General features: G+C 36.5%; 1 protein-coding gene across 1 annotated transcript in view; it reads right to left on the minus strand.

The window, feature by feature from the left end:
* Positions 1–349: 349 nt before the first annotated feature.
* LOC107562705 (SEC14 domain and spectrin repeat-containing protein 1) overlaps positions 350–25,090 on the minus strand; it is a 37,473-nt gene continuing 12,732 nt past the window's right edge. Inside the window, exons 7-17 of the mRNA XM_016247397.1 lie at positions 16,084–16,197; positions 14,512–14,606; positions 14,232–14,287; positions 12,226–12,446; positions 4,474–4,596; positions 2,868–2,982; positions 2,197–2,356; positions 2,015–2,096; positions 1,802–1,924; positions 1,257–1,448; positions 350–501 (exon numbers count right to left, since the gene is read on the minus strand). Coding sequence (XP_016102883.1) covers positions 376–501; positions 1,257–1,448; positions 1,802–1,924; positions 2,015–2,096; positions 2,197–2,356; positions 2,868–2,982; positions 4,474–4,596; positions 12,226–12,446; positions 14,232–14,287; positions 14,512–14,606; positions 16,084–16,197 — 1,407 coding nt within the window. The 3' untranslated portion in view covers positions 350–375. The remainder of the gene's footprint in view (positions 502–1,256; positions 1,449–1,801; positions 1,925–2,014; positions 2,097–2,196; positions 2,357–2,867; positions 2,983–4,473; positions 4,597–12,225; positions 12,447–14,231; positions 14,288–14,511; positions 14,607–16,083; positions 16,198–25,090) is intronic.

The following is a 25,090-nucleotide window of genomic DNA, read 5'->3' on the forward strand; positions in this document are numbered from 1 at the left end:
ATTAATTGTAATAATAATAATAATAATGATGGTTAAGATTTTTCAACAAATTAATAAATAAATCCTGTGCATGTTGATCCATATAGAATTTAAGATGAACATGTCGGCAGTGATGGCCTAATGGGCAGCGCATTGACATATAGCACTGTTGCGCTTCGTGCGTCCCAAGTTCGAGTCCCGGCTCGCTGACCTTGCCTAATCCTGCCCCCTTCTCTCTCTCCCACTTTGCTTCCCGTCTACCGACTGTCCTATCAAGAATTAAGCTAATAAAAAACATGAACATGCAAGGATATGAGTACTTAGACTAATGGCAGTTAAGAGAAAATAAAGAGTAGCAGAGGTTTATAAGTGCGCTGTACTTTGGCCTTTCGGTTCTTACCCATCAGGGAAAATGACTGGCACAGTGAGCCTGTCCAGCAGACCTTTCCCCACAGTCTCCACCTCTTCATATGCCTCCACATCCACCATCAGCTCGGCTAATTCAGGGCTTTCTCTCAGAATCTGAAGGAAGAGAGAAAACCAGTTAGTCTGATATTACAGCTGGGAAGTTTGTAGACAGTACGTGTGCCCACATAACTGAAACACACTAGTTTTCTCTAAAACTCTATTATTATTATTATTAATGAGAAATTAGTTTAACATACAGTGGAGTCCAAAAGTCTACATCAAAATCATCAGGCTTTGGATAGATTGTGGCATCCAAAGCTACTTGAATAAAATTCACCCTTTTTTTTTTGATGATGATGATGATAATAATAATAATAATAATAATAAAGGATAAACAGAAGGCAAATTCATAGTCTTTTGAACCCCATTGTAGGTGTATAAATGTTTGCTTTCTTTTTACTTTGCTAAAAATACACATGAATATGCAGATTTTCTCCACCATCAAAAACCTTAGTGCTGCCAACAGGCAGACCATAGTTATTTATGAAGTTATAAATAGAATTAAGCTAATAATGGTTCTTCATGATAAATTAACTCAAACAATACATTTTAAAGGAACAATTCACAATTCACATGATTTATACATCCTCATGTTGGGGCAAACCCATTTGCCATTATATTTTCCGTGGAACACAAAAAGGAGAAAATCCAAAGAACAATGCTGTTCGCCCAAAATTTCTCCCATGGTGTTCCATGGAAGAGAGAAATTCATACAGGTTTGGAACGCCAAGAGAGTGAGTAAATGGTGACAGTTTTCCTTAAACTACTCCTTTAGATTTATGACATTTGTTTTGCAGAACTGTACCAACCTTCTCCGCAGCTGTGTGGAAAGCACTGGCCATCTCCAGCCTGTGCTGCCTCTCGTCAGACGTGACTGTGAACTGTTTCCACACACGGTTGAGTCTGGGCAGCGTGTCCCCTGAGGAGCGGGTGGTACAACGCAGAGACTGGCACAGCACCACTGTGGCCTGCAGCAGCTGGCGGCCGTAATCATAGGTGCTCTGAAAGCAGAAAAGGAAGAGGTTACTGCGAACCGATAACAAAACATGGGCTGGATACTCCAACAAGTAACAACACAATACTCTTGAAAGACGACAAAAAAATTGCCCAAACATACAAAGAGGAAAAACAGGATTTATAATATGAATGAAGCATTTATTAAAGTGTCACTTTTGATAAGAAAAATTGCTTCTTTTTTTTTACCTCCTGTAACAACACACATAAAATAATAATAATATTAATAATAATAATGCAAAATAGATTTTTTTTTCATTGGGATTTCACATGGTCTAGCTGCTCATTCAATATAATTCAATTTGCTGATGGGTGTGCCAGCAGAGGAAATTCAGAATACCTGTGCAACATCCACAAACTTCTTGTGTTTCTCCAGCAGCACTTTGGTTTCCTGTGAATCATCTCCCAGTCGAATGTGGGTCTTCAACAAAGCATCGAGCAACTCTCCTAACCATTCCACTGCCTGTGAAAAAAAGTTAAAAGGCCCTTACAGCCCCTCAGGAACTACAGTCCCACTTCTAAGAGTCTCTCCATTTGAATTTCAAGCTCTGACCTGTGAAGCATCTTCCTCACACTTGAAGAGCTGTACCATCTGCAGCATCTTGAGTCTCCTGACATCAACCATGTCCTCGCACCTATAAAACACAAGTGAGCACATCAGACCACCATCGCTTTCTTTTGGTATACCAGAAGTGCCATGTCCATGATTAAAAATCATGAAAAGAGAAGAGGAACCTCTGTTTGCGGAGCTGCATGTCCTCCATGACGCTGTGAATGTGGTCAATATTCTCCTTGTTCTCAATGCTTACATCCTTGCCATAGGAAAAGGACGTCTGGGTAGACATCTGGTCAAGCAGTACTTGGCCTTTTTCTCTCAAGCTTTGCAAGGCACCCTCTGGAAAACAGTGAGAGACTCAATACACAGAAAGAGAGGAAACTTCTCTATGTGGATTTTTTTTAAGATTCTGATGCCAGTCACCCTGGAAAAAAAAAGTTGCATTTACAAGGCATATATTTGATAAAACAACTGAAAATGTATATGTTGTTTAAAGCACTAATTAGCAAGTGGAGTAGCATATTTCACTTTGTTTTAATGAATGTTTTATGTCAGTTTAAGAATTATTATTTTTGTAATTAGCTGCTTTAAATACAAGTGTCTGCTAAATGCAAATGCGTTGAAAAAACTGTTGAAAAATTTTCATATTACATTTTTTCATGTTTCATGATTAAACACTGCTAAATGACAAGACAACCAGCCACAATTTATTTTATTTGTATGTCTTGGGTGGTTCTTGAAAATCAGACGTCCGGTTATATGATGCATAAGCACCAAAAGTTCTGGTTTATCAAACTTTAATTACATGAACCAGGATCAGACGTACGAGTAGGACAACAGAGCTTCCTACCCACGCTCTTGAGTTTCTCCTCCAGATGTTTTAGAGTTTGCTGGATTGCAGCTCCATCTGCAGGGGCGACGTCTGCACACAGCATGCCTAACAGCCCGTCTAACTGCTGGGACATCTGTGACAAACACATGACAGTGGCATCAGAAAGCAGCTTTCTATATATGCATATATTTGCATACATTTGAAACACTCAATAAACAAAATAATTATTTAAGTAATATGTAGGCTCACAATGAATATGTACACTGATTTTCTGTGCTGACTGGTGAGGAAATCTGTGGCTTTAAATGTGTGCAAATGGCCTGTGAATGGCATTTTAGGTTGACTTCAAGACATTTTATTTTTGTATTTTGACAAGCACCCAAGGGGAACAGGATATTCAGCAAAAGAAAAATAGAAAGTAGGGCGAGACTTGATTTTTATCCTTCTGGAATTTGGATAGGATTGCAAAAAGCGGGTGTTAAATACCACAATGGAGCCAGATGAATAGAGGGCACAGGATGAAAATCTAAGAGGGATTCATATCATTAAATGAAAATAACATTTATTTCAGAGTAGTGCTGGGCGGTATGACCAAAAATTTATATCACGGTATTAGATCACAGATCATTATTCTATCAGCAGCTCTGACTGTTTGAGTTCTATGTTCTACAACAGTGGTTCACAACTTTTTAGGCTAACTACCACAGTGACCGCCAGTATTTAATGTACATTATTTACAATTCACTGGTTAAAAGACTACATGTACCAGTGCACATGGCGGTTTAGTTCAGTTGTGCCACACATATCCTGAAAAGTAAAGCCAAACCATTTTGATTGCCATCTGGTGTCTGCCTGCAGTATAGGTCATAAACCCCTCCCTCTCTATGTAAATGAATGGGACTTAAGCCAAACAAAAAAAAATAATAATCTAATTACACTTCAAATAAACTTTTCCTTAAGATGGTTTCTATAATTTTAGGTAGTTTTTATCTCACTGATGTATGTTCAAGTGTTAAATTTTTTTTTAAGTTAGCTTTTATATTTATAAAAAACTGTGATATGGAGTCAAATTAACGCCACATATACTTGCAAAAGAATTGAAGCATTGCAAAAGAAAATTAAGTTTTGCAAACGAAAATTAAAGTATTGAGAAAAAAAACTATTGTTTATTGCAAGTTCACACTTGACTCAAACACAAAATAAAAGCAGTTTTGCAAATAAATTAGCAGCTATGGCCATGAAAAATATGGGTTGCAAAATCACTGCTTTTGCTCAGTTTCATATATATTTTGCAATCCTTTATTTTTGCTTGCAAAAGCATATATATATATTTTTTTTCCCCCAATACTTATATTTTCATTTGCAAAACTTTTTTTTTTTTTTTGCAATACTTCAATTCTTTTGCAAGTACATGTGGCATTAATTTGACTCCATACTCCAAACTTTAGAACATTTGAAATATAGAGCATTAGGGTTGAGCCGATGTCATCGTCCATCGCCGATGGCTGATAGACATCACGATGTTGAGCCGGCATCACGATCTCCCCCCAATTTGCATTTCACAGAGCCTATACATGCCTTATGCCACAAAAAAACATGCACTAGAGACTATGGTTGTACTTACACTGTGTTGACTCTCGATCTCCTCATGTTTCTGCTGCAAGGCCTGAGAAGCGCGAATGGAGTCTCCAATCCCCCATTGTGTGCGGAGCTGCTCTGTGCCAGGACCCTCCAGCCAATTCACAACCTGCTCACACACAAAACATAAACACAGACAAAGAAACCTTTAATTAGTGAATCACTACCACATTTGACCCCCGAGCCACTGAGCAGACTCGTAATCGGAAAGAAATCAGGAAGAACACAGAGCAAATCTAATTATCTAAATGACAGGATCAGGTCGATGAGAGCCCAAATGAGAGATTTACTAAATCAGATATTTACTTGTTTACAAAAAGACAAATGTGGGTTGCATGTCTGGAGGGCTGCATGATCTTTCAGCTGTCAGATTTTGAAAGAACATCAGTATCAGAGAACAAATGGGATTTCAGAGCTGCAGCAAAACGGAAGATTGTCAGTGAATAATGACTTGTATTTCAGTCTATTTCTTACACAAATATTGTGTCTTCAAACGTCAAATTAACTTTATGGTGTTTTGTTCTTCAAAATTCATCCTTTTGTGTTGCATAGAAAGAAAAGCATACAGGTTTGGAACAACATGAAGATGAAAAAAAAAAGTTCAATTATGGGTGAACTAACCATTTAATTAACTTGCTTGATATGCAAGTTCAGTCTCAATTCAACAGCTGAGAGGTAAAACTGGGAATAACAACTGAAATGGCAGACAAATTAATTTCACTTTTGTTGTTTAATGAACTAGGGGAGCAAATGAAAAGTCTGGAACAGCAGCAAGAGAACCTGCTTTGTGAAGAAAGTCATTAATTTGTCTAATGCGGAGGTGACTGAACTTTTTAAGAACCACTGCTTAGCTTGCACGCCTTCCTGTCTGTAATTGCTTCAGGCACTGCGGCTTACAAATGATCCCCCCTTCCCTGCGCAATTTTTCACAGAAGGGAAGAAGTAGGCCAAAACTCTTTTCCGACACACAAGATGTGCACCTCCCATTATCCTGATCACCATGGAAACAGACATTTTTGTTTCATCCAACAAGAGTGGCTCTGAGAGATTTTCATACGATACACAATCTCTGATTTCACCATCTCCTTAACCTAAACCTAACATAACCTAAACACTACACTTGGTGACTGCAGAGATGTAAAACTAACCAACCAAGAAATACTGGTTGCAGAGTTTAAACGTAGACATTCTTCATTAAGAATTTCTATGAATGCACAAACAAAAATTAATATAAATTATATCCATCAGAGGTTTATCAAAGGGGATTTTAAAGGGGTGGTTGATTGTGATTTGACTTTAACTTTAGTTAGTGTGTAATGTTGCTGTTTGAGCAACGAGAATACTTTTTGTATGCGAAGAAAACAAAAATAACGACTATTCAACAATTTGTCTCCATGTCTCTCCGCATTACCGTAGCACCATTTTGGAGAATATCTGCTGAACGCAAACTGCGTACGCCATTCTGTGTCAGCCGCGACACAAGGATATGTTTTCTACGCTTTGATTTGAATGAAAACAGAGCATCCGTGCAGCGTGGCTGTCACAGAAGAGCGTACGCTGCTTGCATCCAACGGATATTCTCCAAAATGTCACTACGGTGATGCGGAGAGACACAGAGGAGATGAATTGTTGAATAAAGTCGTTATTTTAGTTTTCTTTGCGTACAAAAAGTATTCTTGTCGCTTCATAACGGTTCGGTTGAACCAATGATGGCAGATGGACTATTCTGACGATGTCTTTCATACTATGCTGAACCTTGACAGTGTAATTTACTTTGGACTACAACAAGTAACATCACAAACCCTGAAATTTACATAAACCCCACCCCGGGTACAAACAAAGGGGGCGAGGCCATGCTGCGCTGCTTTAGAGAAGAGGAAGAGTTGTCGTCAAAACTATGGGTGCACGAAAAAAATCTATTTATATTTGAATGTGCGTTGGTTTCTATGGCAATGCCGTTGCTTTATGCCAACGCTAAAAACAACAACAGCAACACAAGCTGTGTCTCATTTCGAAGGCTGCGCCCTCCAGAGGTCACATTCGAAGGCTGCATTCGTCATCGAGGCCGTCTCATTTTCTTTTCCGACACACAAGATGTGCACCTCCCATTATCCTGATCACCATGGAAACAGACATTTTTGTTTCATCCAACAAGAGTGGCTCTGAGAGATTTTCATACGATACACAATCTCTGATTTCACCATCTCCTTAACCTAAACCTAACATAACCTAAACACTACACTTGGTGACTGCAGAGATGTAAAACTAACCAACCAAGAAATACTGGTTGCAGAGTTTAAACGTAGACATTCTTCATTAAGAATTTCTATGAATGCACAAACAAAAATTAATATAAATTATATCCATCAGAGGTTTATCAAAGGGGATTTTAAAGGGGTGGTTGATTGTGATTTGACTTTAACTTTAGTTAGTGTGTAATGTTGCTGTTTGAGCAACGAGAATACTTTTTGTATGCGAAGAAAACAAAAATAACGACTATTCAACAATTTGTCTCCATGTCTCTCCGCATTACCGTAGCACCATTTTGGAGAATATCTGCTGAACGCAAACTGCGTACGCCATTCTGTGTCAGCCGCGACACAAGGATATGTTTTCTACGCTTTGATTTGAATGAAAACAGAGCATCCGTGCAGCGTGGCTGTCACAGAAGAGCGTACGCTGCTTGCATCCAACGGATATTCTCCAAAATGTCACTACGGTGATGCGGAGAGACACAGAGGAGATGAATTGTTGAATAAAGTCGTTATTTTAGTTTTCCTTGCGTACAAAAAGTATTCTTGTCGCTTCATAACGTTTCGGTTGAACCAATGATGGCAGATGGACTATTCTGACGGTGTCTTTCATACTATGCTGAACCTTGACAGTGTAATTTACTTTGGACTACAACAAGTAACATCACAAACCCTGAAATTTACATAAACCCCACCCCGGGTACAAACAAAGGGGGCGAGGCCATGCTGCGCTGCTTTAGAGAAGAGGAAGAGTTGTCGTCAAAACTATGGGTGCACGAAAAAAATCTATTTATATTTGAATGTGCGTTGGTTTCTATGGCAATGCCGTTGCTTTATGCCAACGCTAAAAACAACAACAGCAACACAAGCTGTGTCTCATTTCGAAGGCTGCGCCCTCCAGAGGTCACATTCGAAGGCTGCATTCGTCATCGAGGCCGTCTCATTTCAGAAAAGCAAGTAGGTCACTCAGAATGCGACCTTCTTTCAAAGGAATTCGGAGGATGCATGAGGTGTATCCTTCCCTGCTACAGATAACCCACAATTCTTTGCGTCGCTGTAAACAACCGTCGTTTATTTGAAGAAAAAAAAAAAAAAAAACAGGCAGCGCCGGCAGATGTAATGTTACACACAAGCGAAGATGTGTTTAAATTAAGTATTTTCAAGTTTTTCTTTTAAGTTGTGTTACCTCAGTTGATAGATGCGGTAAACAGGATTACAAGTGTTTGGTGATTTTTAAATGTTGAGAATAGTACTTTGCTAGCAAGGCGAGAAATAATTAATTTGTTTAACACTCTGGTATTGTACATTTAACTAGCGTGAGAGCGCAATGACGCTATAAATGTGTTGGCATAGCAACGTGATATTTCCTGTTTCCTTTTTTCCTTTTCCTACGAAAGCGGTCTTGTTTAATTCTGGGTTGAGGATACTCCATATACGCATCCTTCAGAGGATGTGACCATGTGACCTTGTGACCTCCAGAGGACGCAGCCTTCTAAATGAGACACAGCTACAGTTTGCAATTAGATGGTGTCTTATGACATGACAACATGTTGCCGTTGCGCTGGATTATTATTATTATTATGGATTTAATTTTATGAGGCAGCGGCAGAAACGCAGGAAGTGGGAATATGTGGCTTTATTCTGTGCAGCCGTCTCCGCTGGTTTCAAAACTCAAACAGGTGCGTATACTAGCAGTATATTGTCTTTTTCCACTTGACTTTCAGTTCGCAACAACACAAGCTTGTTTCTGCAAAGACTTTCATTATGTTTTCTACAAAAACGTCTGACGTTTTTACGTTTTACGTGGCGTGAAAACGTGAAAAAGCTAGGCTAAATCCGATCTGACTGGTTAGACTGAAACGGATTTACAGAAATGCGTTGCCACATGCCACTGCCTGAGGTGAGGGGCGTGACAGTTCTGAACGCGCACTAGGTGGTTTAGCGAATCACAACACGCTGGGCCAGCTAATCAATCTGAGCCCATAGCAAATTTCTGAGGGAGGGGCTTCATAAAACCAGGAAATCATCAAGGGGTGGTTGATTGTGATTTGACTTTAACTTTAGTTAGTGTGTAATGTTGCTGTTTGAGCAACGAGAATACTTTTTGTATGCGAAGAAAACAAAAATAACGACTATTCAACAATTTGTCTCCATGTCTCTCCGCATTACCGTAGCACCATTTTGGAGAATATCTGCTGAACGCAAACTGCGTACGCCATTCTGTGTCAGCCGCGACACAAGGATATGTTTTCTACGCTTTGATTTGAATGAAAACAGAGCATCCGTGCAGCGTGGCTGTCACAGAAGAGCGTACGCTGCTTGCATCCAACGGATATTCTCCAAAATGTCACTACGGTGATGCGGAGAGACACAGAGGAGATGAATTGTTGAATAAAGTCGTTATTTTAGTTTTCTTTGCGTACAAAAAGTATTCTTGTCGCTTCATAACGGTTCGGTTGAACCAATGATGGCAGATGGACTATTCTGACGATGTCTTTCATACTATGCTGAACCTTGACAGTGTAATTTACTTTGGACTACAACAAGTAACATCACAAACCCTGAAATTTACATAAACCCCACCCCGGGTACAAACAAAGGGGGCGAGGCCATGCTGCGCTGCTTTAGAGAAGAGGAAGAGTTGTCGTCAAAACTATGGGTGCACGAAAAAAATCTATTTATATTTGAATGTGCGTTGGTTTCTATGGCAATGCCGTTGCTTTATGCCAACGCTAAAAACAACAACAGCAACACAAGCTGTGTCTCATTTCGAAGGCTGCGCCCTCCAGAGGTCACATTCGAAGGCTGCATTCGTCATCGAGGCCGTCTCATTTCAGAAAAGCAAGTAGGTCACTCAGAATGCGACCTTCTTTCAAAGGAATTCGGAGGATGCATGAGGTGTATCCTTCGCTGCTACAGATAACCCACAATTCTTTGCGTCGCTGTAAACAACCGTCGTTTATTTGAAGAAAAAAAAAAAAAAAACAGGCAGCGCCGGCAGATGTAATGTTACACACAAGCGAAGATGTGTTTAAATTAAGTATTTTCAAGTTTTTCTTTTAAGTTGTGTTACCTCAGTTGATAGATGCGGTAAACAGGATTACAAGTGTTTGGTGATTTTTAAATGTTGAGAATAGTACTTTGCTAGCAAGGCGAGAAATAATTAATTTGTTTAACACTCTGGTATTGTACATTTAACTAGCGTGAGAGCGCAATGACGCTATAAATGTGTTGGCATAGCAACGTGATATTTCCTGTTTCCTTTTCCGCTCGTCCTACGAAAGCGGTCTTGTTTAATTCTGGGTTGAGGATACTCCATATACGCATCCTTCAAAGGATGTGACCTACAGAGGATGTGACCTCCAGAGGACGCAGCCTTCTAAATGAGACACAGCTACAGTTTGCAATTAGATGGTGTCTTATGACATGACAACATGTTGCCGTTGCGCTGGATTATTATTATTATTATGGATTTAATTTTATGAGGCAGCGGCAGAAACGCAGGAAGTGGGAATATGTGGCTTTATTCTGTGCAGCCGTCTCCGCTGGTTTCAAAACTCAAACAGGTGCGTATACTAGCAGTATATTGTCTTTTTCCACTTGACTTTCAGTTCGCAACAACACAAGCTTGTTTATTATTATTATGGATTTAATTTTATGAGGCAGCGGCAGAAATGCAGGAAGCGGGAATGTGGCTTTATTCTGTGCAGCCATCTCCGCTGGTTTCAAAACTCAAACAGGTGCGTATACTAGCAGTATATTGTCTTTTTCCACTTGACTTTCAGTTCGCAACAAGACAAGCTTGTTTCTGCAAAGACTTTCATTATGTTTTCTACAAAAACGTCTGACGTTTTTACGTTTTACGTGGCGTGAAAACGTGAAAAAGCTAGGCTAAATCCGATTTGACTGGTCAGACTGAAACGGATTTACAGAAATGCGTTGCCACATGCCACTGCCTGAGGTGAGGGGCGTGACAGTTCTGAACGCGCACTAGGTGGTTTAGCGAATCACAACACGCTGGGCCAGCTAATCAATCTGAGCCCATAGCAAATTTCTGAGGGAGGGGCTTCATAAAACCAGGAAATCATCCGAGCGTTCATCGGAGAAGGAACAGAGCGGTGTAGAATAAAGTTAAATTATGTGAAAAATAATGTGTTTTTTTAAACGAAGCATTAACACGTATATAAACACAATCAAGCATAGAAAAAAAAAGCAGTCAACCACCACTTTAAAGAGTGTAACGATTTTTTCCCTTCACATGGTGCCTCATAAGTGGAATAGTCCTCAAAGAGAAATTACATTGTAATAATTTGTACTATTATTATTGCAATAATGTTACATTATAATGCTACAACTGTATAAATATGGTTAGAAACAATATTTTATTAGAAAAACAAAAAATATTCAAATAAACAAACAAACACGCAAACTAAAATAAAAAAAACTGCAATTATTTGATCCAACAAAGTGAAAAACATAATACAGCAAAATATTTAACTATTTAAATAATTCATTTATTTTTATATTAATTTATTAATTATAAATTAATATGATTATATTAATTTATAATAAAATATTTTAAAGAAACTGTTTTCTATATAAACATTTTAAAAGGTCATTTATTCCAGTGACGGCAAAGCTGAATTTTCATTCAGAAATCAGTTTAATATGCTGATTTGGTGCTTATGAAACATTTTATTATTATTATCAATGTTGAAAACAACACCTTAATATTTTAGTGGAATTCATGATATTTTTTCAGGATTCTTTTATAAATGGAAAGTTTAAAAGTTCTAAACCATGATCAAATTATCTAAACCAACTGATTTAAATTAACTAAATTGATATCAACTAAAAGAAAACAAAAGTGCAAAATATAGATACATAGAGAGCAAGGCTATGCCGATGCAGTCATACATCTACCAGTTATTCTCTATGGTAATCGGATTCTCAGTGAGAATTTTGTGGGAGTGCATTCTGTAAGCCTTCCAAGAAGACAGCGCAGCACCGTTTGTGAAAGAATTGTGTGACATATCTTTTCTGCAAAAAGACTCAAAGATTGTATGGTGCGAAGAACCACCAAAAATGGCTCTATTTGTGGACCAAGACGGCTGATTCACCAAAGTACTAAAACTCAGCCACAGTCTGAACTGACGCTGTGGAGCAAGATGTCTTCTTTTAAACCTCAGTGAAATTTCGACATGCAAATAAAACAAAATGGTGGACAGATGAAATTGAAACTCACACTCCACCACATCATGTGGTGTTCATAAAAGATGACTGTGCAAAGATATCTCGAATGTATTTGGCAAAGCTCAAGTACAACACAGTTTTGCTTCTTGGCTCAAACAAAGAGAACAGGAATGTCTAACAGCTGAAAAGCACCAAAGGCAACCTATAGACAGTTTTTCTACAACACAACCTATCGGAAAGTGATCTTACAATTTTTGGTTTACGATTCTTATAAATCCCCCCCAGTGTTTTACCTGCATGACCTTGGTTTGGATTTCCTCTAGCTGGGAGCGTTTGCTGCGCTGTCGGCAAACTTCCTGATACTTTGTGTACTGCTCCCTCAGAGAGTCCAGGAGCTTCATCACCTGAGGCTGAGCCAGCAGCTCATCGTCCATGGGTGACCAGGCTGTGCCACCACCTCCACCCTCAGAGCCATTGAAACGCCTCTGCTGCAGCTCCGAGAGCAACTCATGTCCTGTAAGACAGGAAGAAATCAGGAAAGAAAAACAACATTTAGGACAGAAATCAAGGTTTAAGCCATTTGAAAACTGAATGCAGTAAACAGTAATAAAATGTTTCATAAGCAAAGTGTCAAACAGAAAGAAAATGATGAATGCAAAGGCAAATTTTCACAACTGTCAAGGAGTACAGATAGAATTGATGCAGTGTGAATACATTAAGCCAGTATGTCACCTAAGTTAGACACAAAGTGACATACTCAAATACAGAAGAAAGGAACAGAGGAAAAACTAATTTTGTACCATTGCTGTGTTTTTATTTGTGCCTATACTTGTGAATTATTCTAACCAAGGTTAGGCAAAATTCAGGATTCACTGAGAATGTGTTGCTTTTCAACTCATGAACATGAATATGAATCAAATTGGTCTTACAAGATATTACATTGGAATTGTAATGACAGGAATAGGAATTTAATAGGCAAAGGTTTAGGCAAAACAGAAAGACAGAGGAAACGAATTAGCCAAAACAAAAACAAATTAGGCAAAAATTTAAGTATGTTAAGGACAAAAGAGGACAAAAAAATGCATTAATCTAAAAATTGTATACACAGCATCAATAAAAAATAATTCAATAACTATTGATATTACAAAGTTAAGTTCCAAAATATTCAAGCTTTCTTTCGTTTTTTTCCTTCTTACTTTTCTTTTTTAAATACCATTCTTTACACACAAATAAATGTTAAGGTAAATTTGTAAATGAAATATAATTGACCAAATATTACCTATTTATTTATTTTTATTTTATTTTTAAGTTCATTTACGTTCATCAAACGTGCATTAAAATTTGCATTCAAACAATGCAGGGATGGCATAAAAAAAATTCAATAACTATTGATATTACAAAGTTAAGTTCCAAAATATTCAAGCTTTCTTTCGTTTTTTTCCTTCTTACTTTTCTTTTTTTCTTTTTTAAATACCATTCTTTACACACAAATAAATGTTAAGGTAAATTTGTAAATGAAATATAATTGACCAAATATTACCTATTTATTTATTTTTATTTTATTTTTAAGTTCATTTACGTTCATCAAACGTGCATTAAAATTTGCATTCAAACAATGCAGGGATGGCAGAAGAGTGCTGATTCATGTGAAAATAAATACATAAAATATTTCATTTATATTGCTTGACACATTTTAAAATACATTTATAATGAAAAATTCAATCAAGCATGTTTATTTCATACAGAAAAATAAAAGAGCAATTATAAATTTAATTGCATTCTAATTCCACTTTCAAAAACAATTCAGCATTTTAAGGCATTTAAAAGGCATTCACAATTCAATTGTAAATGGTGCACAAGCCTGCCTCTAACTGTTTATTCAAAGCAGAGTCACTCACAGCGAGCAGAAGTTCATTGGAGCCATTCTTTAGAGTAGGGCATGGTGTCAGAGACATACTGATCAGGGCAGAGTCAACACACTTTACAAACCAGCTTCAGCTTCAAATACAAAAGCTGTGAAATCGCTTTAGAGTGTTAAACAACACTAAAGCCAAGTTCTTAGCTCTACCCCACCAATAAAACTGAATGGAGTTACAGGCCAGCTGGAAAAACAGTTTCACTGTTGACATCACATGCTGGATAGAGCAATGCAGTTAAAATTCCCAAACCAAAAATCTGCTTTTGCAACTAGTTTTACAAATGAACCCAAAATATTACAGAAATAACTTATGGCAGTTTTGCAATTTCGAAGCACAGTCTACATGCATTACAAACACAGACAGCACAGATTGACACTCACCAGTCTGCAGGACCGTTTCGGGATCAAATGAAGGCAGGATGTTGCTCTCTGAAGACCTATGAGTGTAACAATATGTTGTTTCTGAGCTTTCGTCTATAAAATCATGACCATTTAATGAAACAAACATGTTGGTTTCTCTGGATATTTGATTGCTTTTTAAATGCACTAAACATTTTAATTACACCTTTAAGAATGGCTCATAGCTAACAGAAAAACACTTGGCCCTTGAAATGACATTCTTAATTAGGAGCTCATGCCTGGAGCTAATGAGACAAAGTACCTGTCCTTCTCTGCCTGGCTTCCTTTCTCATTTTCATTGATGCCGGTAAGTTCATCCAGAAGGGACGTGGATTCCTTCGTGAATTTTTCAAAGACCTAGATGAACAAATGCCAAATAAGACCTCAAGTTAAAAATGTCACACTGTTGAAACAGCCACTTGGACAGGGCGATATAATGTATAATGATATAATCTAATGTAAATCAGGGATGCAAACTCATCAAAATTCACTTTAAAAATTCACATTTCATTCATGAAAATGACATGAAATAAATGGTCTCCTGGTGGAAAACAAAGACTGATGAAAACGACATGAAATTACCTTTACTATCCAGTAGATGGCAGCAGAGGATCACTCATTAGCTCTTTTGCCATTTCCACTCCCTAGTTTTTTTTTATTTATTTTTTTTACAGGACTTGCTTTTGGATTTATTACAAAATGACTATGAAGTATAGCCAGAGCTAGTGGTTAAACGGATCGTAGTTGATCTGTGATTCGTACAGACCAAGCCCCACGATTCGGCATGCATGTGATCCGCGGATTGATTGCAAAATTTAACCATAATAGAATGAAAGTTTATCAATTGCACGTGTTTACACACGCGAGCGATTTTAAACCATTCTAGCGCTGTCATCAATGAAAATTAAGAGCAGCTTTATTTCATGCACTGATAACGCAAAATACGTTTCTTCTCATGTTTTTCACTATACGGGCCACAAGAGAAATATTAAGGGATATATTATACTTTTACATATTAAAGAAGTATAATATTATATATTAACCCCCCCTCACACACAAATTAAAAAAAACTCACCGGATCTACACGAATCACACAAATTACCCATTTTGAATTCAAAATGGCAAATTTCGCCGAAAGGTGACACGTTTGCATCCCTGATAAATGAAATATATTAAAATTAAGTACAAATAAAATATAAACTAGACGATACCTTGACAGCTAACTGAAACAAAATACATTGAAGCACTAAACTAATTAAAGCTAAATAGAAATATATAAAAGTACATAAAACAATAAATCAATAATTTAAAGTGTTAATAAATACTATAATAATAAACTACATGGTTTCAACTAAACTGCCACCATTAAGTAGATTCAAAATGCAAATAATTAGCCATGTTTTCCACACTATTTTCAGTGTATGAATATAAGAAGAATGTTTATAATATTTAATTTACCTAAAGTTAATTTATATTAAACAATACAACTCCATTTAAAAAAAGAAGAAAAAAAAAAACATTGTTGCTAAAACATTTTGATTTAAAATATGTCTGAACATATTGTGAATCAGGGTTATGAATCAATTCATTAAAACCATTTGATTCCCAGAAATAAACTGATTCACAGAAATGAACTAGTCTAATGACACTGCCTTTAGAAAACTACAAAACGGCATGTTAAAATTACACCATTATTCACAGTGTTACTTAATTTTACTTTGCCAGCTATATCGCATGAATATATAATGAATGCATTACCCAGTCTATTAACTACAATAACCCTGAATCACTGTGGTCTACCAGTAAAGAGAGAATGAAGGGCTTTTGTTCTCACCAATCTTTTGTTGAGCCAGTCCAAATGATCATAAACCAGACTCCCGCCAAATTCATCTGTAAGCTGGCATGGTTCAATGTATCGTGTGAGTTTATTGGCAGAAACCAGAATCACCTGAAACGGAGAAAATTACCTCTCAGGTATGACTGAAAAAACCAAAGCCATTTCAACATCTGTGCTTAGAATATTAATAGACCAGAAAGTAAAACCATCCCGACCCATTTTGGAAAAGAAATGGTTGTAACAGAGGGCAAAGTGCAGCATTCACTAATGTTATCAATTAAACCGGCATCGGTGCACGTAATATCCATGAATAATTTATTTGATATTTGAAGGCATATAGAACAAAATCAGCAGGTGACGCAGCCCTTCTGCTGGGTCAAAATCAAAAACCGTCACTTAGTGTCAGTCACCCAAAACTATTAAAAACAAGGGGATGATTATAGCTTTTTATATAGTGTTGGCTGTTAGCTTTTTAAAAAAAAATATATTAACATAAGGGTTTACACAGCCAAATATTTAATAATTATGAGCATAATAAAGATTTTAATAATACACTTTACATTGCGTCTAAGAATACTTACTTATATTTGGTTAAAAAAAAAACCCACATGTAATAGACAATTGAATTATCACAACAACAATTACTACTATAATTTTTTTTTTATTATTATTATTTGTGTATGACGACAATTAATATGATAATATATAAGATATTATATATTTTTTTAAATCATTGTTATTATTCCTATGACAAAAACTATTTGACTGCTTTCCTTAGACATAAAATACAGTGTAAAGACTGTCTGATGTCCAAATTAAGTAGTTAAAAAATACTACAACCATATCTGACAAATGAATATTTCTGTATAATGACAACTGATGATAAATATAATGTATATGACGATGTTGTTAATATATTTCATATGATGACAAATAAACTAGATATTTGACTGTTTAAACAAAATACTACAGTGTAAGAAACTGGTGTTCAAATTAAATAAAATAGTATAACAATATCTGACAATAATATCAATAATAATAATAATGAATAAATTATTATTAATAAATGCTTTATAATGATGAATAACCTATATATTTGACTGTTTTGACTGCTTTACATAAACTAGCACAGTGTAGGAGACTGATGTCCCTCACACCACTCAGCGGTCTTTCTTTTCAGATAACCAGCTTAAATCAATATTTCATGTCTATTTACTTATTTAATTGGTATGTTGCCATGTAATAAGGACAAATGTACAATCAGCTGCTCATTAATGCAAAACAAAACCGTTTACAGCTGCCAAGCAGAGTAACAACTTGGTGCATTAAGATGAGAAGAAGGCTCATTAAATCAGAATTTAGAAGTGGAAGCTTATGTTATGCTATAAATGCAAATGTTAATCATTACTATGTCTGTGCTTTATGTATGCTGTCTCAAAAATGAGATCCCTCCACCCTGCACTTTGGTGTGTGGACAGGAAGAGACGGACAGCACAGCTGTCTTTACAAATCTGTTCAGCTGAGTCAACACATGGGACGGAGGGACAAGGCCTCACTGCAAACAAATCCGGCCTGCATTCCAGCATAGAGGAGAGAGGGGAAAATATTTTGGATTCATAATATCTGGGGTACATTACTCACAGGATGTCAGGGGTGTGTTTGCCTCCGCCTTGTGGCTGTCTGCCTGGGACAGTTTGAGAAAAAAGCCTCTTCAAGTATGAGCCACAGTGAGGTTTGTTTCATGTCAGTTTCACAAATTCTCTCTAACAGGAGTTCTTACACCTAAAAAGCCTTGTTTTGAGCTGTGAAGTTTCCGTGGCAGATACTAAAATGCAGTTTGAGCACAAAAGCTTTTGAACTGTATTTCGTCTTATCTCCTTCTGCCATGACATCACTGCAAATCCACAGATGGAAGCGTGCAGAGAAAATAAATAAGTGAAGACTGAAAACTAAAGAAAAAAAAAAATCCAACACCTTTCTCAAATGATATAACAATGCTGCCACCACTCATATTCCAAATCTGTAAGCGGGTTTTTTTTCCATTAAAACAAAAAGAAAAAATAAATAAACCAATGAAGAAAAGAAAGAGAAGCACCCTTAAAAATAGTCCACATTATTTCTACAATGTCTATTTGAAATCATCCATTAACTGTGTGATGAACAGACCGAGTAATAATCTTCAACTCTCATCACATGCATATTTTAGTTGCCCGTTTTGTTATTTTAAATAAAGGCATTAAAAGTTTAACAGCAGGTTTGGTGTCATTGACACCATTGATTCTTGCATATATTGTAACAGGACAAAGTGTGGGGAATAAGATTTAAGAGCTATAGCAGAGGAGAAATTCTTAGTGAAATGATCGCACAAAGCGGTCATGATTTCAGAAGCCTTTTTGAGCCTTGGCATCTATGGTCAATCTGAACTATCGGTGTCAGGAAAAAAAAAAATATATATATATATATATACAAGTGCAGTATGCAGGTAAATAAATGACCATTTTCATTTTGGGGTGTACTACGCCTTTTAAAAACCATCTGCTCACCAAACATTTAATCTGTCTATTTAATCAAAGTAATGTGTGCTCTCCTCACACACAGTGACCCTGAGTGCAGGGACGCAACAGCTTGGACGTGTGCCAGCGGTGCCCTCACATCTGCAAGGTCAGCTGGAGGAGATTAAACACTGCGTCTGCTAAAGCTCTCTGATCAATACAGTCCCCTAAAGGAGCTCGCGTTCTGGTTACCTTGCAAGAATTTTTAAAAAGCACAAGCAAAAACAGAAAAAAATGGTTCTGTTTTATGCACTCTCAGGTGAAATTCAAAATTCCTAAATTTTGGGGTCCGTAAGATTTTTATTTTTTTTAAATGAATTCTTTCATTTCAGCAAGGACACATTAAATTGATCAAAAGTAAAGATATCTGTAATGTTTGAAAAAGTTACTTATCAAATAAACGCTGTTATTAATTTATTCCAAGAATTCTGCAAAGAAAAAAAAAATAAGTATCACAGTTTTCACAAAAAGTCGAATCAGCACAACAGTAATTTAACACTGATAATGAAAACTGCTTCTTCAGCACCAAATCAGCATATTAGAGTTTCTAACATATCATGTGACACTGAAGATTAGAGTAATGGATGACAATTCAGCTTTGCCATCACATGAATAGATCACATTTTAAAATGCATTCAAATAGAAAAAGCCATTTTATATTGTAAAAAATATTTCACAATATTAGTACTTTTACAGCATCAATTAAATGTAGCTTTGGTAATAATAAGAGACGTCTTTGAAAACAAAACAAAACTAAAATCTTACTGACCCCAAACATTTGAACAGTAATGTTTAGCGAAGTTGTTTCTAATGAGAAATAACACCCGAAATTTTAAAATTTACTGAGCAAGTTGGCTGATATAATGTGAATTCATGTATCACTGCAATAAAGCTTAAAACAAAATTTTACACAAAAGCTTATAATTAAACAAAATCTGAAATTTTTTTTTGTATTTACATATATAATATGCTAAACTTTCAATGGCTACCAATACAGTCATCAGCTAATGCAATGCGATTCAAAATGTCAAAACTGACCTTGTCAATAAATAAATCAATGGGTCAAGATTTGGCTGGTTAGCAGGATCCACTTAGCCTCTGCTGGCAGATATCAATAATACAACAACTGGCTGAAAAAGCAGCTTTTTGTCACTGAAGGCCTTGCTCTTTCAACAAGCCACATATGAATCAAAAATTAAAAATGAAAATTCTGCCAGACAGCATATTCCAGGTATCACAGACCTCTTTGATACCAGTCAATCGCTCTCAACTCCCTTTGTTTTAAAGGAAAGTGAATCTCAGCATCAGCATCTTGAACTCCTTAAAGGAAAGAAAAATCAGCAATAAGCATAAAAAAATATGCAGTCCAGTAACAGATGGTCCTATAGACCCTAAGTGGCAGTGAAAGAGGATCCACTTATTTAATAAGGCCTCCAGGTCTTTCCCTTCCCATATGCTCACTTATGCCTGGCCAAGCATCAGTGATGAAGAGGTTCTTGGGCAGAATGATTAATGGGTGCATACGGTCCTCATGCACCTCAGCGAGCGGCCGCATGTACAAATCCCCCATTCAAGTATGGATCTTCAAGTAGGTCAAGAGTATGGTAATGACCGTTTTCACTAGTCTCCGTATTCAAGTCTCCACTTCCTAATGCTGATACACTGACCTCCATTCAGTCAAAACTGTGCCATCTGGTAGTTGTAATCAGCTAGAGGGGCCTGCTGGCCCAGATCACAGTGCAAACAACACAATGACCCCAACAAACATGCACATACAGAGGTTTCTATTTAGGAGACAGTGGTTCAACTGTCCTTCGAAACACGTCATCCAGCTCTTGGCAGGATCCATGTGATGGTTTCCAGGCAACATGGCGTTATTGGTTCATGCCCAGTGAGGGCACGGAGCAAGACAGCCAGACAAATGAGTGATCGGTTCGAGGCCAGGCACATACTCATCAGCGCACATACTATGCACGGCTGCGTACTATAGTGCACATGTCATCATGTTACGGTTACATTCACATACAGCCCCATTGCCTGCTCCTAAAGTGCATGCCGGAGGGCCGCCCATTTAACACAAACACCACCGGCTGCCAACTTCACCCATTTTCTTCATGGCCAAATTAGGAGGAAACATTGCGGTCTGCTCTAATTTATGATATTACATGAGAGATGATGAAATGGAGAGATCAATTAAAGTGAAGGATCCAAACCAACTTATTTGAAACAGTCCTTTATATAGTGATTTATACACTTACTACATGCTTAAAGGGATAGTTCACCAAAAAATGAAAATGTGATGTTTATCTGCTTACCCCCAGTGCATCCAAGATGTAGGTGACTTTGTTTCTTCGGTAGAACGCATACGGAGATTTTTAACTCAAACCGTTGCAGTCTGTCAGTCTTATAATGGAAGTGAATAGGAACCATGGCTTTGATAGTAAAAAAAAAAAAAAAAAAAAGCATACACAAACAAAACCAAATTAAACCCCGACTAAAAATCTTTGTTTGTGTTCTACTGAAGAAACAAAGTCACCTGCATCTTGGATGCCCTGGGGGTAAGCAGAAAAGCATCAAATTTTCATTTTTGGGTGAACTATCCATTTAATGTTCTACTCATTAGGGATGCACCAATAAACATTTAACTAAATACATACTTAAAAAAATACCAATACTAATAAGACAATTTTGAAAAACCTAAATATGCATTTTTATTGTAAATAATAATAATAATATAATTTGCATTTGTATAATTATTATACTAAGTATTCATATAAGTAAATGCAATTTATAACATTAAATAATTATTTTTATAAATGTTATAAATTTTTAAATAAATTATACTTTTATTATTATTATAAAAACAACAATTTTGTAGATTCTGCAAGGTAAACAATTAAATTATTTTTGTAGCTTTGCTAAAGATTCTTTTAAATTTATGGGAGTTATTAAAGAATAACTTTAAATGAGTACTGGATGACAGAAAAGGTCAAGTGAATGTAAAAATAATTTGAACCAACAACCAAGTCAGAATTAGTTTCAATGTAATGGGGGTAATAAATTAATTATTATAAATAAATTTCTAACATCACCAATGGAACTCAAAGGAAAAAATGAGGGAAAAAAATACTTAAATGAAATAATAAATTTAGTTTTGCAGCAGTTTCCCGTATGATTAATTCAGACATGCCCAGATGTGCTGCGTGACCTTTAAAGCGCTAAAACTGCCCTGCAAACCTTATTCCCCTCGCTGAGTCCTGACAAATAAATGAGAAAGGAAACCATTGTATTTGTGTCAGTAATAGGGTTGTGACGGTGAGGAAATTTTCCCACCGGTTAAATCGACGTGTGACAACACTGATAATAAGGCGTTCCCTCTTTTCCTTCGCTTTTAAATAGCTTGCAAAAGCGACGTGCTCATTTTACTTTCACTTACAAATAGCGGCAATTCTGCTTGAAGCAATTGTTTGTATTTAGTTTGTTTGCATTTCCCCCTTTTCCTCGCTTTCCTTAGCTTTTAAATAGCTTAAAAGCACCGTGCGCATTTTACTTTGACGCCGAATTGCCACTAATTCAAAAGTGAATTGCTTGAATGCAACAACAAAATACAACGTCAAACTCACTTTAGCGTATATATAAAACATAGAACTTTTATTAATAAAACAAATAAAAATACGCCATGCTATAGGGCAGACTATGCCTAATATAAAAGAACAAATAAATTACATAAAGTTTAAATAGGTATACAAAACTGGAAATAAGTAAACGTATAATATATATAACCAAATAAATAAGAAACGTAGAAAGTTTATTAGCAAAACGAATAAGAAAGCTTGGAGGCACGGCATACACCTTGATGTCAAATAAAATAAATAAATTACACAGTTTAAATAAAGTAAAAAAATCAGCAAACAATGTGGAAACAATTAAATAAGAATTTACAGCAAAGGTCAACAGGCTTTTCAAAATCCAAAATATTGCCAAACAGGTGCGACGGTGGGGTTCGGTTCCGCGGTGGGCAAGTGACGTAACCGGTGTTGCGGCTTAACAACGGTATCCCCGTCAGCACCATCTATCGCGGCAAGCCTAGTCAGTAACAAAAGCATAGTCTCACAGTGAAGCCCCAGACCATTGTAATTGAAGATGTGCAGCTTCTGTATTTGGAGTTTCATTATTCACAGCGAATGCAGGAAATTACCTACTTATACGCATGAGATCCTTCGGGCGTTACTAATTAAATACGCAGTCTATGTGATTGTATTATGCACAGCTATACAAAGTGATGATGCAGTGGTCTGATGTATATGGAAAACACAGTGGAACCATTCTAAACAGTCCATTTAGGATGAACACAAAAGCTTAGGTTTTAAAAAATACAATTTGGGGAAAAACAGAAAAGAAAAGTTTAATTAAATAATTGAGTGCTGAAATTGCTAAAATGTGAAACAATTCTTACAATAACATCAGCATGTCCAAACTTGGAAGTGGAAGTGTTATCCTATTTATTTTGTGGCATTTTCCTCACAACTTTAATGTTTGACTTAAAGAGATTATTTAAAGGTACCATTTCCTGTACAACTGTTTTGGACAATATGTATTGTGAGGTCAATGTACAAATAAAACTGTTGCAACAGTATCTGTATACATTTGCGGTTCCAACCTCCAACCAATCGGACCACAAGGTACCACTCAACATGCAACTGCAACCAGTCACAAAATTTAAAGTTTAGGAGTTACATTTTCAGGTTTGATCACCAAGTACTTGCATACTGGTACCCATCCCTAATGTCAAATACAGATATGTCAAAGTGTAGCTCTTTGTCCACCAAAACAAAACACCTCTAGTATACTTACCTCAAAGCCAAGCCTGTCCTTCTCCTTCCAGAAGCAGAAATGGGTCACTTTTTTGTCCCAGAATTCATCAGGTTTCACCACACAGACAAGAGAGACCTCAGCTGGGATCACATTCTAAGAGGAAAAAAAAACAAATAAGAGGTGCATTTTCTTTTCATTCAACAATAGTGATGGATCAATCATTGATATACATACTGTATATAAAAGGGGATAGAGGTTAGGCTTGCCATGATAGATGGTGCTGACGGTGATACCGTTGTTAAGCCGCAACACCGGTTACGTCACTTGCCCACCACGGCACCGACCCCCACCGTTGTTTTGATTTTTTTATAGTAATAAAAATAATTTAGTTCAGTAAAAGAACAGACACTACAATTAAAAACTGAACGCGGCTGCTCAATGTTTTTTTTTTTAAACATTCGTTTCTTATTTAACTGGTTCCACATTGTTTGCTGATTTTTACTTTATTTAAACTTTGTGTCATTTATTTATTTTATTTGACACCAAGGTGTATGCCGTGCCTCCAAGCTTTCTTATTCGTTTTGCTAATAAACGTTCTACGTTTCTTATTTATTTGGTTATATATTATACATGTTTACTTATTTCCAGTTTTGTATACCTATTAAACTATGTAAGTTATTTGTTATTTTATATTAGGCATAGCCTGCCCTATAGCATGGTGTATTTTTATTTGTTTTGTTAATAAAATTTCTGTTTTATATATATATATGCTAAAGTGAGTTTGACGTTGTATTTTGTTGTTGCATTCAAGCAATTGACCTGCCACTAATTCGAAAGTGAAAGTAAAATGCGCACGGTGCTTTTAAGCTATTTAAAAGCGAGGAAAAGCGGAAAAATTCAAAAACAATTGCTTTACTCCGAATTGCCGCTATTTGAAAGTGAAAGTAAAATGCGCACGTCATTTAAAAGCGAAGGAAAGCGAGGAAAAGAGGGAACGTCCCCGCCGTGATATCGGTATTACCGGTGTTGTCACACGTCGATTAACCGGTGGGAAAATTTCCTCACCGTCACAACCCTAATAGAGGTAACACAAACCTTTCAGATTGAGTTTACTCAACATAAGGTAAAATCCACTGATTAATTCTACTGAACCTCCTGGTCTGAAGGACAGTCTGATTTCAGAACAAATTCTCATACTTTAGGTAATTCTCGTGCCTAAAACTCACAAATGGTGAAAAGACTTAGAGATAGAAGTACTGCATACTATTTTTAAATTACATCTGTAAGGTCTGTTGAAATGAAGGTTATCTGCACACTGCAAACGTACAACGCACTCAACTGAAAACTGCAGGTCATGCGGGGGACACGTCAAGCAGAGAGCAGGGTGAGGCTTTGCCATCTCCACCACCAACAGTCTAAGCTAAATTACACAAATCTACAAGGCAGAAACCACTTTAACATGTTGAACGATTCAGGAGCTTTCTTTGGCAAATCAATATTGCAATTTATGATAAAATAGTCCATATGCTACATTCTATTCAAAGTGGATGTTACAAGGTCTTGTTTTTGTTCCTCAAACATAGTTTTTCTTCACAAATATACTGAACAAAATTATAAACGCAACACTTTTGTTTTTG

This window comes from Sinocyclocheilus grahami, unplaced genomic scaffold, assembly GCF_001515645.1.
Source record: "Sinocyclocheilus grahami isolate Dianchi unplaced genomic scaffold, SAMN03320097.WGS_v1.1 scaffold834.1, whole genome shotgun sequence".
Lineage (NCBI taxonomy): Eukaryota > Metazoa > Chordata > Actinopteri > Cypriniformes > Cyprinidae > Sinocyclocheilus > Sinocyclocheilus grahami.